The sequence below is a fragment of the Acanthopagrus latus genome, chromosome 20 (genome assembly GCF_904848185.1).
Source record: "Acanthopagrus latus isolate v.2019 chromosome 20, fAcaLat1.1, whole genome shotgun sequence".
In the NCBI taxonomy this organism is placed as follows: Eukaryota; Metazoa; Chordata; class Actinopteri; order Spariformes; family Sparidae; genus Acanthopagrus; species Acanthopagrus latus.
In genome coordinates this window covers 20,873,464-20,891,169 of record NC_051058.1, presented here as the reverse complement: position 1 = coordinate 20,891,169, position 17,706 = coordinate 20,873,464, and the positions used below count along the sequence as shown (strand labels likewise).

Sequence of the window (17,706 nt, the reverse complement as noted above, 5' to 3'; positions counted from 1 at the left end):
GTGAAAATTCAGTTGTTATCTCCTCACCAACGTGCTGATGGAAAGATTAGAGAAGTTTTGTGGTCAGCAAAACATTTCTGGAGCAGAGCAGCGTTGAAGCATTCTTCTGAACTACTAGAGTATACAGGGACTAGTTTTAAAAACTCAGAGGTTGTGTCCTCGCTGTGACCTGCAGTCCTTTGCTTCATGTCATTCCCACTTTTTTCTCACCTTGTTTCCTGTCATCTTTCAAGCTGTCCTGTCAAATAAAGCCCCCCCCCCAAAAAAAAACTTAAAATAAGAAAGGAAGGATATAAATAATATCTTTAAGGTTCAGATGGAAACTGCTTGCTGTAAAGTTCCAGAAATATTTTGTGGACTACAAAACTTCACCTGGTCTGAATTTAGATTTTGGGGGGAACCGCTCTTTTAATTTCACCTAAATTATTTGAGTTTACGGACCATTTAAATGCCACTTTTATTGGATAATAGGCGATATGTATGCAGGAAAAACCTAAAGGAAGTCTGCATCCATATTCTTTTAAAAAATGCAACTCCAGTACATACAAATGAGTGAAATCAGCCTCGGTGTCACGCTGCAGAGCTCATCATCATCCTCTGCAGTCATCTCACGCTCCTATTCTACATACATTTTCACATTAAGTCCAAACCATTTCCTGTGGCCAGAGTTATATATATGCCATCAATCAACAGAAACAAGCAATCTGTCCTGGGGGCACCTTTCACATTCACATTCACCCAAGTCCTCTTATTTGTATTCATTTGATGACTACAGTACTTATGGGCGTACTTTTGTGGAGAGGAACACCGAGGTCATTTGTTGGGGGGACAGCAGGATCAACTGACGCCTACTGCGGTCAATAATGATGAGTTCAGGATGAGAAACTGCACAGAAAGAGGAGAGTAGTTTTCACCGACATCCTCCTTGTTAAATATGAACAAATCACCCACTGGAGGAGTGTTAGTCAGAGGGCGGCTCCGTGCTGAAGGTTAAGACTCGTCCCTCAAGCTACCACACAACCATCTGTCACATTCGCTCAAGATCATTTCAGGTTGTGCAGCGAGGAGGCATTCCAAACCCTCAGTGTTCAACAGTGAAAACATGTACAGACCCTCTTCTCATACAAATAAAAAAATGGTGTTATTTCTGTAGTTGAATCCGTCACACTTAACAATGCAGACAGCACCGCTGCAGTTCTGTCTTCCTCTGACAAGCTGCTCAAATACAACCGAGGAGAAAATCTAAATTTAAACACGAATGCCTGCGTTTGCACAAAAAAAAAAGAACATTTATTCCGTCTGCACTTATTCCATGAATCTTCAGATAACCTCCAGATTAAAAACGGTTATCTGCTCTTCATTATGTCTGCTGACAAGCCTCCGGTGGGTTCATGTGAAGTCTATTCAAATGTGGCATTCAGAGATGGCATCGTGCGCACGTTTCTGCACAGCTAAAGAGGCTTCTCTGCTGACACCAGACAGAAGGGCACGGCCAAGCATACTCAGTCGATAACAGGGTCTTCTGCAGAATAATTCAACAAACGTGCCGGTTTGATTTCTGCAACAAAAACGAGAGCTTTATAGAAATATGATTTAATTTAGATTTCAGACACTAGAAACAGATCAACAAAAGAGCACAGACTTGCAAGAAATTAAGCATTCTTGTTCTGGAAACATCCTCGGCCAGTCCTCATTTATTGTCCTGTTTCTGTGGTCTGATGGGGCCGATGGACGGCGGCCGGTTGGTGAACGGGTGCCACTGGCCCTGGATGCTGGGGCTGTCCGTGTGGAAGGGCTTACGGATGCGGATGATGTCCAGGCCGGACTGATTGGTCAGCTTGGTCAAGAGCTCTGAAATCTGCGGAGACGTTTTGTTCGTGATGATTTCTTCCCTCACGCTTCCGTTCACTGCAGGAAGGAAAAAGAGGAAATAATAAGTATGACTGACTCATGTACAGACTTTCTGACACAGCTGCCTGTTGTGAAGGTCAATATGAACAGCTGATTCTGGGTGAGAGGGTTTAACTAAGTCAGTTGACGTCCTCAGTGTCATTTCACTTCTACCTGAGTAGAGGTCTAAGAAAAGCCTGTGTTACACTGCCCCCTACAGTACCTGAGTGTAATAACATTCACAATCACACTACTTCATATTGATCGCTTAAACTTGCCACATACTTCACCAATAAAACTGATTTTCACCATGTATCTGGCCTTTAAACTGTAAAGTTTGACTATCATTTTGAAAAAGTAGCATTATGATGTTTTAGACCGGCTGAAATATGTTTCTTATAGAACATTTTGCTTCAGAAGCTTAAAGTTCGGCCGTCAGTAAGAATGAAAACAGAAAGGCTTTCCTCACTGCTTGTTTTATTGGGATTGGGATCTCTGGATTTGGATTTCTGCCCCAGTGGTGCTCCCCAATAAAACACACAGTCATGAGCACTTACAGTATTCTGCAACTATTTTGGGAATCCTGGACGCCTGAGGAGACACATACACGACAGTCGAAGGATTCTTCTTGGCATAATCCACCACCCCCTCCTCGATGAACTCCCTGAAAAAGATCAGAAGATACTGAAGTCACTCTGCTTTTTGATTTTTTGGTAATTCAGGTTTTGTTGAGACAGGATGGATCTGCTGTTGATGGTCTGTGTTAATATCAAGACTGCAGCTGATGATTATTAACATTACTGACAATGATGGAATGTAGTCCTTTTATTAAAGAACTATACTGAGGTACTTGTACTTTACTGTACAATTGACTAAACTAGTTATAATTTATTAGCACTTAAAACTTTACCTGATCAACAAATAACATTACAGATTAAATGCCCACAAGTATACAAAGTGGTTACAAATAGCCCAAAACCTTAATGAGACACAACATCAAAATGTTGTGTACTTATTTAAGCATTGGTGACAGTCAAATAACTGAATGTGTAATGATTAGGGCTGCAACTAGATCTGCGAATTAATCTCCTGATATCTAATTGATTCATCTACTGATCTGCAAATAAAATAAAATAAATGTCCATTACAGTTTGTCAAAATCGAGGATTCCACATTCATGATATTAACTCAACAGTTAATTAAACAAGAATGGATCAAACAATTATTCAAGTATCAAAAGTGTTTTTCTTTCAAGCAATTAATGAATTAATCGACTAATTTTGTTTCTGCATCAGTAAATATACACTAACAGAGGCAGTTTTTTTTTTAACATATACTTTTGCTTTTGATAAGTACATTTAGCTAACAACACTACTGTGCTTTGACTTAGATAATGCAGGATTGTCACTTAAACCTTGTACTTAGTATTTTTATATACACGTTTCACCCAATTTTAGCAATTTTAACAATTATAGCATGTGGAAACCTGTTACCTTATATAAATATCCACACCTTACCTACACAGCATCAATTCTACAAACACTATATTCAATTCAAGCACACAGTTTTTGATTTTTCGTGTGTTTTTACCTGACTCCCAACGAGCTCTGTGCCTTCTTGGAGAAGATGAGGGAAACCCGTTTGAGCTGACAGACGTACCGACCGACGCCGTTCTGGAGAACACTCTGCAGGAAGCGGCTCGGTGTCCCTCTGGAAGTCATCGTTCAACCGACAAGCAAGGGTTTTATATTATAATTCATATATCATTAAAACCGAGCGGCTAATTAAACAGCTAAACACGATAAACAGCCGCAACATTGATAGAGGACGACCTGACGGGCATGTACACAGCGCGGTCCGTCGAAGATACGTTCCGGAGTGAAACATAGCAAGGACACGACGGTTTAAATAAATAACATATCACGATAAGACTTCTTCTGGCGGTAATTATGATGTCAGATTTATTTTTTATTTCATCAGATGTACATTGAAAGCGTTAAAATGTTTTTAAACTAAAGCTAAAATGTAGCATAACCGTTTCTTGTTCGGTACCTTTCGACGTGTGTTTCACACGGACTTGTTTTGAAGATGCACGGAAAAGTGCGGGTTGCAGGAGAAGCATGGAAGAAAATGAAGTCATGAAAGACAGTTCGTAAGCTTGAATGTGTGATAAACTTAATATATTTCTAGTTTAGGGTTCCACATATATTCAACTTAATTATCTTTTATTGTCAACGTCTGTTTGATTAAGAAATTTTGGGTTTCTGCCTCACTGTCTGTCGTCTCTGTGCGTACCGTTAGCATAGGTCAACCAAGACATGTCTTCGCTGCAAGCTGACTTGATATTTCTGTCAATTTTCTGTCTTTCATCATTTCTGACTTAATATTTTCATGTCTGTTCCAGGTTCAATGTCCTGACCTGATACACTCATGTGGAGGAGCTTGCTGTTGAAGGGCACCACCTGCCTCTTGCAGGTGGCAGCCCGGAGGCTTCCCCACAAAAGACACCTCTCATCCCTCTGTGTGAGACTTCTCTCTCAGAGACTCCCTCACAGGCCTCCTAAATCTCTGTGTGGTTCACAGCTTTTGGGCAGAGACGGCTTCCTGTCGACCAGTTGGACCAGGGCTTATAAAAAAGATGCCAAGTCTAATGTGGAGTTTCCTACAAGCCCCATCACAGTCACAGATATAAAACAGTACCTGCGCTCCAAAGACATTCCCTTCCACGATGGCTACAGCTGCCTCCACATCCAGAGCATCTTTGTCAATGCACTTGACAGGAAGGACAACTTCTCCTTGTTCATCGACAAAACCACCGGGCAGTTTTTGTGCAAGGACACGCTGGTGGAAGGGAGCTGGGAGGATCTGCAGGACTGCCTGGAGGTGATGCAGAAGGAGGAGCAGGATTTCCTCAGCCCTGATGTGCTACTGGGATATCCAGAGAGTGTGGAGGAGCAGGACGAGAGGGAGAGGGAGCTGAGGGAGGTGCAGAGGATCTGGTCCAGCTCTGTGCCCTTCACTGACCTACATGATGACGAGGTTCAGCTGATCAAAACCATGTTCCAGGTATTGTTTAATGGGAGTAAGTGTGAGATGTGCTGGTGTTTTTATAAAGGACCGTGAATGATAGCATGTGTTTTGATTATCCTGGTATTCTTTTCTTGATATAAATCAATAAACACCAACACCAGTGTGAGGCGCCATCATATCTACATCACAACAGGGTTAAGGGTTCACAATAACTTTATAGTTATCCTTGGCAGGCGATATGTGAAGAGGGTGAAGCCAGGAGCTGATGTAAAGTAGAAATTTTATGGAAACAAGGGAGAAAAATAAATCTACCTCACCGTACGTTAAAGTTAATCGATGTTTTGTTTCAGATCACAAAGGTCTCTAATGCGATCCTCAAGAAGTTTGGTGTGAGACTCTTCAAGCCTACCAAGAGTCTTGTTTTCCCCTGGTTCGGTGGACCCGACTCCTCCCTGAAGGGCGTGAAGCTTCTCTCAGCCCAACATAGAACAGACACTGAGAAGGTTACTTATAATGAAGCTACAGTACCAAAGAGTAATTCTTACAACAATTTGTTTGGCCTCCCTCTGGTGGGCCGAATGGACTCGGAGGTTGTGCTAACTGGACAGGAGCTGGACACTCTGGCTGTGAGCCAGGCCACAGGACTCCCCAGTGTCGCTCTTCCACGTGGAGTCAGCTGCCTCCCACCGATCCTGCTGCCTTATCTGGAACAGTTCAAGCGCGTGACGCTGTGGCTGGGAGACGACATTCGCTCCTGGGAGGCGTCAAAGATCTTTTCGAGGAAGCTGGGTCTGAGGCGCTGCTCGCTGGTGCGACCCGGGGAGTACCGGCCCTGTCCGGTGGAGGCGCTGGCCCAGGGAAAGAACTTCAGCCAAATCATTAAATCCTCAATCCCAGCTGCCCACAAGTCCATCGTGTCCTTCAAGCAGCTGAGAGAAGATGTGTACGGGGAGCTGTTGAACACAGACCAGGTGGCCGGAGTGAAGTGGACGAGGTTTCCGGAGCTCAACAGGATCCTGAAGGGACACCGCAAAGGGGAGCTGACTGTGTTCACAGGTATAAAGAAACATGATATGTAAAGGGTAGAACAGTTCACATAAAATACTTATATTTCATCTTAATGCGTAAGTTTCTTTGATTTACAGGTCCTACAGGCAGTGGAAAGACCACCTTTATCAGCGAGCTCGCCCTGGACCTTTGCATGCAGGGCGTCAACACACTATGGGGCAGCTTTGAGATCAACAACGTGCGTCTTGCTAAAATCATGCTGACTCAGTTTGCCATGCAGCGGCTGGAGGAAAACCTGGAGCAGTACGACTTCTGGGCAGACAAGTTCGAAGAGCTGCCGCTCTACTTCATGACGTTCCACGGGCAGCAGAACATCAAGTAAGTCTTCTCTCAGTGTCACTGGGAATCCAGCTAGATGCGTCTTTCTTCACATGGATACAGACCTCACAGGGAATAATGTTATTGCTAACTCTCAAGGCATTTCAAGAATAGAGCATCTAGTCATTCTACTGGGTAACCCAAAGACAAAGAGACCTGCGTTGCTTTGTCTATAATTTCATTAGCTGATCAACAGAAAATTGGCAACAATTACAATAATCTATTAATTTAAATGCCAAACATCTTCTGAATTGCAGCTCAAAAGCTAGAGTTCTTGTGTGAAATACTTGGATCTATGGCAGATGTGTTGAGTGTGAACTGTTTACTTACCTGCAGTAAAATGAAGATTTTATACAAGAAGACTGATATAAAAGCAGCATTTTTATATGAAGCATTTTGTTCTGACCCGTCTCTGACTCCTTTCACAGGGCAGTGCTGGACACTATGCAACATGCAGTTTACATGTATGACATCAACCATGTCATCATTGACAACCTGCAGTTCATGATGGGGCAGGAAAACCTCTCAGTAGACAAGTGAGTAGGATTTATCACAAATATGAGGATAAACAATAAAGTGGATTGCTGCTTGTATGCTATGTTATTATTGTTTTTTAAGTGTCAAATGAAATAAGTATCCGTTTCTCTCTGAACCAATGCATTTTCCCATGTTAAATATGGAAATAAATGATGTTGGATGTGGTCCAGGTTTGCGGTCCAGGACCACATCATCGGAGCGTTCAGGAAGTTTGCCACCAACAGCAGCTGCCACGTCACTCTGATCATTCACCCCAGGAAAGAGGAGGACGACCGAGAACTGCAAATAGCCTCCATCTTTGGTTCAGCAAAGGTGAGCGGAAGGGATGTTTTTGAAAATAACTAAACTGCAGCAAGCTGTATTGTTTTCAGTCTGATTAATACGTAAGGGAAAAGGCAGATTTTTACATTTATAGCATGTTTTAGTGGTGTTCATTTAGTTCATGAATACTTGAATAAGATCAGTTCCAGAGTTTTGAGGACACAAAACACGCAATTGTTGAAATTCATCAAATAGAAAACTGAAAATGAAAAAAATAATCATAAGACATTATTATATTACATGGTGTGCATATTTTTGTTTTACACCCATGAACACTTTTACTGTCTGTTTTTAATGTGTGTTTTCTTCACTGACTTGACATAATCATGAAAACACATTATATCCTGATACATCTCAACCTTTGACCCGTTCCAGGCCAGCCAAGAAGCCGACAACGTCCTCATCCTGCAGGAGAAGAAGCTGGTGACGTGTCCTGGCCGCAGGTCCCTGCAGGTGACAAAGAACCGGTTTGACGGAGACGTCGGCATCTTCCCTCTGGATTTCATCAAGTCATCACTCACTTTCGCAACTCCCCTCAAGGGCAAGCACAAGCTGAGGAGGGTCAACATGAAGCCGGAGGAGGACGAGGCGGACAGTGCAGCGGTGAAGAAGGAAGAGAGTAAGAAGGAGAAGGCCGCCAAAACGACAAAGACTCCACGAGTTGTTAAGGATCCTGCAAGTGGAAATGAAAGCAAGCAGAAGGAATCGTAATGAGTTTAATTCATCGGTGTTATGGATCGTTTTCTCTGTTGACTTTAGTTCAGTTTCACCACTTTCACAATTAATTGAAGTTTAGCAAGATCCAGAAATGTCATGTAAAAGATAAAGTTAGACAGTTTTATGTCCCCAACATAAAGTTCAACTAAGCTAATCATTAAAGGGTTACTTCGTATTTTTTTTAACCAAGACCCTGTTTACTACGGTTTTGTGTCTGAGTCGTGGAAATAACACTTTTTGAAATTGTTCCAATATGGAGCAAGACCGCTGCAACCATAAATCACAAAAGCAGCTGCAGGAAATTGCACATCGTCAAAGTGCATCTACTTAAAGTGCTTGTTTCTGCCACCGACTCAGGCTCAGATTGTAATTGTGTCTGACAGCATTTTGGAAAGAGTCCCTTGAGAGATGGATCTTTTTTGGTTGACCAGAAACAGCCACGATGACGCTCTCGCCAAACCCACCAGACTCCATTCACAGAAACGGATATTTTACATCTTAAAACACACTTCATTCAAACTCGACAGAAAACCAAAAATAAAACTCACCAAAGCCGTAGTAGTTTGTCTTTTCACAATCACCAACAAAGTAAACTCTTAATCCAATGCATTAGAAATAAAAATATCAGGAGAGGAGCAAGAGGGGAGAGCTGGAGTGTTTTTGCATCTGACGCGGTGAATGAAGGGTTTATTTCAGGCTAACCAGAGTTGGTGATTGTTGTTGGAACAGTGGAAAAACAAACCAAGATGGATTTCATGAGTTATATAGTTTGAATGTGAAAGTGTGTGATGATAAAAATTAGCGCTTCTGCAAATGGAGTCTGGTTGCTTTGGCGAGCGTCTGTTTCTGGTTAAACAGAGAGGATGTTACTTCTCACACGAGGTCCATCTCTGCAGGGATCCTTTCCATGACACTGGAACATGTCAGTGGCAGAAACAAGCAGTTAAAGTAAACACATTTTGTGGATGCCCAATTTCCTGCAGGGATTACATTGCAGCCTGTTTTTTCGTGGCTCTCGCTCAACACTGGAGCAATTTCAAAGACTGTTGTCCTCATTAGTTATTTAGACTCAGCACGATGGTGAAATAGCATCCAGGTTAAAAAAAATACCAGCTTCCCTTTAAGTACATTTGAACGGAACAACTGAATATAATATATATTATAGAATATATGAAATAACAGCTGATTGTAATTCATAATGAAACACAGTGTTAATAATCCAAGATAAACTGAGGTTACTCAGCATTTCTTTCTTTATGGAACTAAGTGAAGATGTTGACATAATGAGTGTGATGGTAAAGTGTTGGCACATGTTAGGTTTGTACAGTTTGTATCTACTGTATATGTAGACTGAATTCTCCTTTAAAACACTGTTCTACTCTTTCAAAGAAAAAAAATAATACTGTGACACCAAGAAGAACTGTTCATGGTAACATACAGGACAACTCCTGCACTTGCACATCAACATAATGTGCTCTCTACTGACTTTTTGTACGCTGATGAGTTATCAAATGAGCTACTTTTTAAAAAATAAAATGCTTGTGATGCAGCTCTTTGTCTGTGTCTTCATGTGTGGTCAACAGGGGGCAGTGTGAACTTTACAGATGACTCTTCACTGCAGGGAGAAGCTGAGGAGGATAATTGATGAATAATTAGTTCACTGCTCTTTTCACAGCTGCCAGAACGTGTGTGTTTTGAGTATTTTAATATTTCGGAGGCATTTTGCTCAAGATGTTGCGACACAGTCATGCACACTAGCAGGAAAATGGTTAATTATGGCGCTGCTGATTAACTCTGCTCCTCCTGTCTGATTGCTTTCCATATAAATCCTCCTTTTGCCCTTCGGCTGTGAGTGCTGCCACCTTTTAAACACTCATAAATAAGTGGTGTCAGCTTACACATTATGTTAATAAGGCGATGCTTTCAGACTGACCCGTCTCCAGTGTCACAGTGCACACTCCATTATTTAGACAGAGCGACTTTAAATAAATGCAAATGTGTTTCAAAACATCTTCACATGAATATTTCATGGGTAAAGTCGTCTGTCCGGCCCTGCCTGCTCCTGGTGTGGGGTTACATGTGGAATCAGCAGCTTTCAGAGGTGAGAAACGTCTGCGTTGTGCAGCGCTGTCGGGTCAGCTGCTGCAGGATGAATTGACGGCTCAAGTGTCGTATATCATCTCGGCCACAGCGAAGCCAAATACATTTCAGATTTATGACGCTGTTTAAAGCGAACAGTTCAGCGTGTGGGAATGTGAAAGTGCCCGTCTGTGTTTGATATCAGGGCCTTTGAGGAATTTAAAACCTTGGCATCCACACGAGGAGTCACACTCATTAAAAAAATGAAGGATCTTTGCACTCATTAAGATGCTTTACCCATCAGAAAACAAGACAGCAAGATGTGTTACATTAAGCAAAGATAAGTGCCGTACACACCTGTATTGTATTCTTCTGTTTAAAGGTACAGTATGTTGGATTTAGGGGCCACTTCATCATTATGTTCATAAACACAATATCGTCATGTGTTGTTTAGTGGCACATGAAGCCAAAAAAGTTCAACTTCCTGGGTGTTAAATTACCCGAATCTTCCGTATGGTTTCTGTTTGTCATGAGTCCCACAGAACGTGCACACGAGAGACTTCTGCCGGTCGAGCGGTGACCGTCCGGTTCAGCCTTCTGCTAACTTGAATGGCAAAAAAGCAGTTTAATAGTTTAATGGCTCTTTGAGACTTTTCCAAATGTTATTGGACTTACTGGAGCAAATTCTGGTGGTGAAACGAGTCATTTAACATTAAATTGGTGGGGTTACACCACAGAAAGCTTTTCACAATGTTGTTCACATGGGCGGTAGTAGCAGACTTTGATGTGTAGAGCTGCCGGAATCCCCCTTTAATACAGATATTTGCCTCTGTTTAGAGTTCACGTACTCTGGGGCCTCTCTGTCTACCTCTGAGATCTCTGCTGGCTCCGTCTCTGACAGACCAGTCCGGAGAAAGCTCCTGGCATCAGACTCACTTTACACGTGGTATGTGGACCCCTGAGCTCCTCGGATAACTGAAACTGTAAAATATTGTTGTAAGCTGTGGGAACAATTCCTGTGTATGTTTGATGAACTCAAATCAGTGGAGATAAGATGGCAGGAGGGAGACGGCCCCTGGACAGATGTGATGAGCTCCAGGTTTTTGTTTCGTCCTCGGTGCTCTTATTTCATCTTCTCTGAGTTCTTTCACCGCTTAATGTTTTCCTGTGAATGTTCTGCCGCTGTGAAAGTACACATTGCTTTCCATAATGACTCCAGGCTGCGTGCTGGATGGGTCCGGGTGTCCTCTTGACTGTGTGGGTGTGGGATATGGCTGCTGAGGCCTCTGAATGGGGCTCTTTGTGTGTTTTTTGAGGTATTGCTGCGCCCAGATGATGGCGGCCCTGTCGTCTGCCAGCTCTTCCAAAGAGGGGAAAACACACAAAAATTGGAAGGAGTGTGACACAAATGCATGCAAGAAAAAAATACTTACACTCGCATTACTGAGCTTCACCCTAGTAAGCTTTCAAAGATAACAGCTCGAGTTTATTTTCACAGAGAAAACAGGTGGTGGAAAGAATAACACAAGGTTAAAATACTGACATTTCTGCAAATATCAGAGCGCAGCGCTGTTCGCCTGATTGTTGTCTTTTTTGTTTTGAACGGCCCTTGTTGATCAGAGCTTTGCATGCCTATTCAAATAGCTGCCATCTGGAGGGGGGAGGAGATGAAACAACTTTGAGTTACGCAGCTCTTAATCATGATGGAAACAAATTGTGCAGAGACCAAACGAATTCCGCTTCATTAAAACGATATGGGGTATGAGAGGATGGGGATCCAATGAGGCTAAGAAAAGATGTTTCAGCTGCAGATAAGCCCTCCTCTCGACCTAAAATCCACCAAAAACATCACGATCGGATGGCATAATCAAGAGCATTAGTAATACATCTTCTCCATGAATGAGAAAAACAATCCAGGCTTTATTATAAAGTCAGTGAAAAATGAACTCAAGGCCCCAGCTGCTCCCAGGGCTGCTGATGATGGGACACATGGATACATGACATGCATGCATAGCGCTCCGCCCCATTAGCCGCCCTTCATTAAACCAACTATTTGACCAAGTCTGGAGGTAATTTCAGGACCTTCAATCAGAGTTAATCAGCCGGGGGCTCTGGCACTGCACTGACTTTAGCCAGCGTCCAAGACGGGATCATATGGTGTATTTTCAGCTGATCTTGATTATGATTGTGCGTTTCCTCTTGGATATGATGACAAGACAGATTAGAGATGATCATTTAATGCAAGGACAGTTCATCTCTTTACAGTATTTTTGGGGGAAATCAGCAAAAAGGAAGCTGCAGTGAAAAGCATCTTTATACATGTTTAAACCTAAGAATAGTTTGACATTTTGGGAAATCGCATGTGCTTTCTTGCCAAGAATAAGAAGAGAAGATTGATACAAGTATGAAGCTACAGCTTAGCTTAGCTTGAAGACTGGAAACAAGGAGAACTGTCAGCTATTAGCAGAATTTAACATCAGCACCTCTAAAGCTCATCAATTACACAGAATAAGATTTTGAATCATGTTTGTGTTCAACTCATTAATACAAGTCCAATATTTATTCCCTTTTAGCTCTGTTTTTGGTCTCCACCAGCTCCTGAGGAGAGCATCATTTGCCTCCAGAGAAGAAGTGTGAAGCACGTTATTTGAGTATATGTAGTTAGATTACATCACTGCTGGTGAGTACACACAGCAGCAGGTCAGAAGATGTGAGGATCATGTGAATCAGGCTTTGGCCTCACAGTTTTGATCTTTTCTTGGGATTTTGCTGGCGATAAGAGAAATGTAGAATAACATTAGTTTTAAGGTTCATCTAATGAGCTGAAACATGAGCCTTCCCTTGGTCCGGGAGCACGGGGGGGAGGATGTGCACATGGTTATTAATATACACAGAGGCAGGCATACTGTTGGCTAATGTGGGTCAAACGTGCAGAGTGCACGTGAGTAAGTGAGGCAGAGTAACCCCCCCGCCTCTGCTGATGTCCGAGGGATGTTGGGCATCTTGAATCAGCTTTGAGTCCGAAACAGCCTCCAGTCTCTCTGCAAGCGCCGTCTGTCCTCAGCTCGCTCCGGCTGCAAACACACACAGAGAAACAACTGTTCCTGTTGTTGTGATGGCTGGTAGAAATGCTGGGACCTAGTTTGCCACTTTGAAGGATAAGAATTGTTACGGGACTTGTTTCCAAAGATGAAACTGTAATGTGGCAGACACAGTGTACTGATGAACTTGCTCCACATACACACTGTACCCCTGCGTGCTCTCAATGTTCTCCCAGCATGTTCTGTCACACTTTCTATTTTAATGTCAGTCTGGGTCAAATCATGTTCTCACTCTCTCTTTAAGCAGCCAAATTTGAGGAGGTTTATCAGAACAGAATCTGCAAACCGAGTGCCAGAATGTTTAGATGAGTTTCGAATATGTGTAGAAGTCTGTATGAATTACAGGTAAGAGTGACACCTGACACTTAGCGGTTCACCTGTTCACCCCAATGAACAGGTTAGTCAAGAAGTCTAACAAAGCCCAGAGTTTGCTCAGTCGTAACAGGACGATAGATGTTCAAACCTTCCTTTTTATGAGCGTTTCTCCAGAGATTTCAATCATACCAGTGACTATCTGTTCGTTGTTTATTGAAAAATAAGATATTGGATATGGATATGTGTCATTTAAATATTTCTTGTCTCCTGAAGTCAGATGAGAAGATGATAACACAAGCATATTTATACACTAAATGTAAAGCGACAGCCGGCAGTCAATCGCTTAGTTTAGCTTAGCATAAAGACTGGAAGTGGGGGGAACAGCTAGCCTAGCTCTTGGAAGCCAAGAAGCAGCTGTTGTTTAATGCAAGTATGGAGCATAAACTGATGTCACACACCTTTATATTGATAAGTTAAGTTGCAATGCCTGTGCCAACTTATTGACATATCCCAACAAGTGATGATGTGTCAGTGATGAGTTATATTTCTGAGTGATGTTGTGCATCAAAAGAGCTGATCTGAAATCTGAATGTTATCGCTTCAAGACCGTTTTCTGTCAGTTTTGTGCAAACAGACAAAAGTGGATGGAAAAGAGTTTTGCAGATCTACTGAATCCACATGAAATAAGTGCATATGTTAATTAAGCTCCTCAATTCAATAAGGGCTGTGTTTGACAATAGGAACCAAACTGAGTGCACTATTTAATAAATGACAAAGCAATTCCCTTGGCACGGTGATGCCCAGATTAGATGGCTGAGGGAGTCTTTGGCTCCTCGCAGCTCCGGCTGATAGCGACAAAAGAACCTGAATTCCTGCAGAACATAAACACGCAGAGCCAAAAGTGTTGTCGTTTGTTTCTGCCCCTGAACACACCGTGCGGACTCAGTGCATGTGTGACTCAAGGTAAATTTAGTGGCTCTGAACTGTTAAGACCTTTTGTGAGTCACAGAGAAGTGCAGCAGAGCGTTGCTGAATGGATCCCTCTGAGAGTACCTGCAGTGCTTCACCTCTCTGTGGGTGGCAGTCAGAGTGGTTCACCTGCAAACATCTGAAAGGTCACCCAGCACGAGGCACCTTTTGGTTGCACTCATTGAACGTTAGTCTGATCGCACCAGTTCCAGCTGCCATCACTTCCCCGGTTAGCTTAACGCTCCTGATCCTCCTCAGTCGGCAAAGTTATACAGAGGACACCCTGTGCTCGTGTCTCAAATGCTGAACTGTCATGTAGCATTAGCAACGGGCCTTTAGCTGACCATCCACGCTCAGTGACAGAGCCGTACTGTAAACACCTGCCGTCTCAGTGAGCTCGACTGGCCGTGTTCTGCCTTCTGAACACGACAGGGAAAGCTTTTGAGAGCCACCAGCGTGCCCGGGGCTTATGTAACACCGGGATCTGGCCAAAGAGAGCGCTGAGGGGCTTAATCTATCCTGGCACCGCGGGTGTGGAGGCTGTTCAAGAGCCCTGAGGGGACTGGAGAGGGTGCACCGTCTTACTCTGCAGCGCTGGCCTTTCAGGATGCCGGAAAAACCATAAAGGTTGAATGAGGGGGTGCAGGTGGGGTGACAAAAAGAGCATAATTGCAGTGGTGAAATGGTGGGTTTGTGGTCAGTGAGTGAGAGGGAATGGTCGATGGAGGCTTTGAGGAGCTGCCATCTCTGTTTTTAATGAGTTGAGGGCCTCATTCCTCTTCACCAAGTGGTCAGAATTAGCGTCCCCACACCGGGGATAAGTGAGGCTCCTGGCAGGGCTCCAGCACCTCACAGCAGCACCAGCCTCTCTATTAATTCACTCTGAGAGCGAGAGAGACAGAGAAAAGGAGATGGAGACAGCTTTGCCCAGCCAACCAGGCATACTCCTCAGCCAGGCCAAAGAAAATGCCCATTCAATCTCAAATTAGCCGTCTGCATGGACACCTTCAAAGGAGGCCCCTCTCCGCCTAATCTTCTCAGACTGTGTGCACACACTGACCGTCTGCTCCATGAAAGCCTGAGTGCAGAAAACCAGAGCCAGTGCAGCAGTTAATTGACGCATTATCAGCATAAGCATGGTCAGTTAAGCTGATTATCTAACAGTGCAGCATCCGCCATCGAGATACTGAATGTTATTGCTTCAAGACCGTTTTCTGTCAGTTTTGTGCAAACAAACAAATGTGGACGTGAAAGAGTTTTGTCGATCTACTCAATCCGCGTGAAATAAGTGCATATTTTATTTAAGCCCCTCAATTCAAGAAGTACTGTGTTTGACAATAGGAATCAAACTGAGTGCACTATTTAATAAATGACAAAGCAATTCCCTTGGCACGGTGATGCCCAGATTAGATGGCTGAGGGAGTCTCTGGCACCTCGCAGCTCCGGCCGATAGCGACAAAAGAACCTGAATTCCTGCAGAACATAAACATGCAGAGCCAACATGGAGTCGCGCCAAAAATGCTAATATTTATATAGAGTGACATGTTCGGACTATAAAATTGAGGCTACTCTGACTGAACCTGCAGAGATCTATCACATGTTGCACATGCGGCGTTTATTAGAGAAAATAAGGGACACATGTGCCAACCGTTACTGATTTCTTTGTTATTACAAGACATATGGAAATATGATTCATAATCTGCTTTTCTTTGATTAAGTGAAGCATTAAAACCATATGCTCCATTCATCTAATGGACAAAGTCTGTAATGTGAGTAACGTTATAACAATACTGACTCTGCAGCCTCCACAGAAATACGGTTTATAGCCGCTAATAATTTTAGGTCTCCTGCCATGTTTCAAAGGATTAGTTTGTTAGCTTTGCCGAGGCTTTTAAAGTAGGCAATAAAAGAACAATGCATCTCAAGAGAAGAAAGCATGATAAATTGCCCTGTAAGGTCTGGTTAGGTTTAGATTTCAAACTACTTTTTCACAAAGCTGGAAAATATCCGAACGTTTAATAAAGGATCTTTAGTTTTGTTGACCTGCTGAAGATCATCCTGACATCTTGTCAACAGTATCCAGCTTTGTTGCCACTAACACAGTCAGAAAACCTCCTGACTTATCATCAAAAATACTCAATTTTATCTCCACGAACCCGTCGCTGAAAAATGTACAACACGCCGTTGGAAATATCTGGTTTTGTTGCCACTAACATGACTTCAAATTGAAGTCTATGTAGTCATTTCATACTTTTGTCTCGAGCGGTGGTGTCTCACTTTTAGTGTCTATACCTGACTGAACCTCACCTGTAGCATTGTCACACCTTGATATTATTTCTTTTTCTGCAGAAACACTTTCAGAAGACACTGACAACAGATCTCATCCTGACGATGTTGGTGTCAAAAGCTTTTACGTGTCATTGTAGAAGGATGTACAAACTGAATAATTTGTCATTTCATCTGGAGGTGAACTTTGAATCGATTACCCAAACTGTCTGCTGTAAACATCCATCACAGTTTTACAGGCCAACTGGCTCAACTGTTGGCTTGTTTACAACCTCTCTGCTCGCCAGACGGTTTGGAATTTGTTCTGTCTGTGTTGTTGTGTTCTCTGATCTCAGTAATTAACCGTGTGAGTACAGTGTTATCACAGCTGATAGGAATGACAGCAGAGTAACTATAAATACGAGACCTGTGTTGTAATACGCAAGAATTATCCTTTACAAGTATTCATATGTATTCACAGCACACGTTGCTGTTAGGTGTGTTGCTCTGCCACGTGTCTGTTTCTGATTTGATAATACTTTCTCCTCAGCTTGTCTTAATAATCTGCTGGTGTTCGTATTGTAACTACTGACTCACTCACCGTGCAGGGAGGCAGGTCAGAGAGCATCGAGCACATGATCTACGGTTTTGTTTGTTCTTCCTTTGGGCTCCCAGCACTGTGAGAGCAGCGGATCAAGTCAAAACCAGGCCGGGTGTTTGGGTTCAGGTAACAGCAGGTCATTCCCCCTCGTTCCCTCACTCGCCGTTCACGCATCTTGTTTTGGTTACGCTTCTCGCTCGGTGTCACTTTCAGCTGGATTCTCTCAGACTTACCGTTGGAGAATTTGGGTGCGAGTGTTTACTAATGTTGTTTTTCTAATGGCAAGCACATAGAGTCGAAGGAAGGGAAGGAAACATGTGAGGTCCATGTATAAAGGTAAAATTTGTCTTTTTGCCTCCATGCCAGCTGAAAGTCGTGAAGTTGGTGAAGGTGAAGGTGAAGTTTTCTAATCCATGAAAATAACAGTGTTGTAGCCTTCTCCTAAACTCTCCAGAATCCCCGAGATCCCAAATTGTTTTAAAAGATCTTATCTAC

General features: G+C 42.9%; 2 protein-coding genes across 6 annotated transcripts; one reads left to right on the top strand and one right to left on the bottom strand.

Annotated features, from left to right (window-relative positions):
* Window positions 1-775: 775 nt before the first annotated feature.
* On the bottom strand, window positions 776-3,783 carry mrpl43 (mitochondrial ribosomal protein L43). Of its 2 annotated transcripts, XM_037080507.1 has the most exons (4): window positions 3,481-3,783; window positions 2,448-2,554; window positions 1,643-1,908; window positions 776-1,558 (listed from the first exon to the last, which is right to left on the bottom strand). In XM_037080507.1, exons 1-3 carry the CDS (start codon window positions 3,609-3,611, stop codon window positions 1,691-1,693), a joined length of 456 nt encoding a protein of 151 aa, XP_036936402.1. In that variant the 5' UTR covers window positions 3,612-3,783; the 3' UTR covers window positions 776-1,558; window positions 1,643-1,690. The 2 variants fall into 2 exon arrangements, with proteins under 2 accessions (XP_036936402.1, XP_036936401.1); XM_037080506.1 differs by lacking the exon at window positions 776-1,558 and having other exon boundaries at window positions 1,578-1,908.
* A 156-nt stretch (window positions 3,784-3,939) lies between these two features.
* twnk (twinkle mtDNA helicase) lies at window positions 3,940-9,431 on the top strand. 4 transcript variants are annotated; one of them, XM_037080499.1, is made up of 7 exons: window positions 3,940-4,042; window positions 4,295-4,956; window positions 5,271-5,976; window positions 6,066-6,306; window positions 6,735-6,842; window positions 7,014-7,155; window positions 7,540-9,431. In XM_037080499.1, the coding sequence occupies exons 2-7, from the start codon at window positions 4,321-4,323 to the stop codon at window positions 7,873-7,875; spliced, it is 2,169 nt and encodes a 722-aa protein (XP_036936394.1). In that variant the 5' UTR covers window positions 3,940-4,042; window positions 4,295-4,320; the 3' UTR covers window positions 7,876-9,431. The 4 variants fall into 4 exon arrangements, with proteins under 4 accessions (XP_036936394.1, XP_036936396.1, XP_036936397.1 ...); XM_037080501.1 differs by having other exon boundaries at window positions 3,945-4,038; XM_037080502.1 differs by having other exon boundaries at window positions 4,036-4,054.
* Window positions 9,432-17,706: the final 8,275 nt, after the last annotated feature.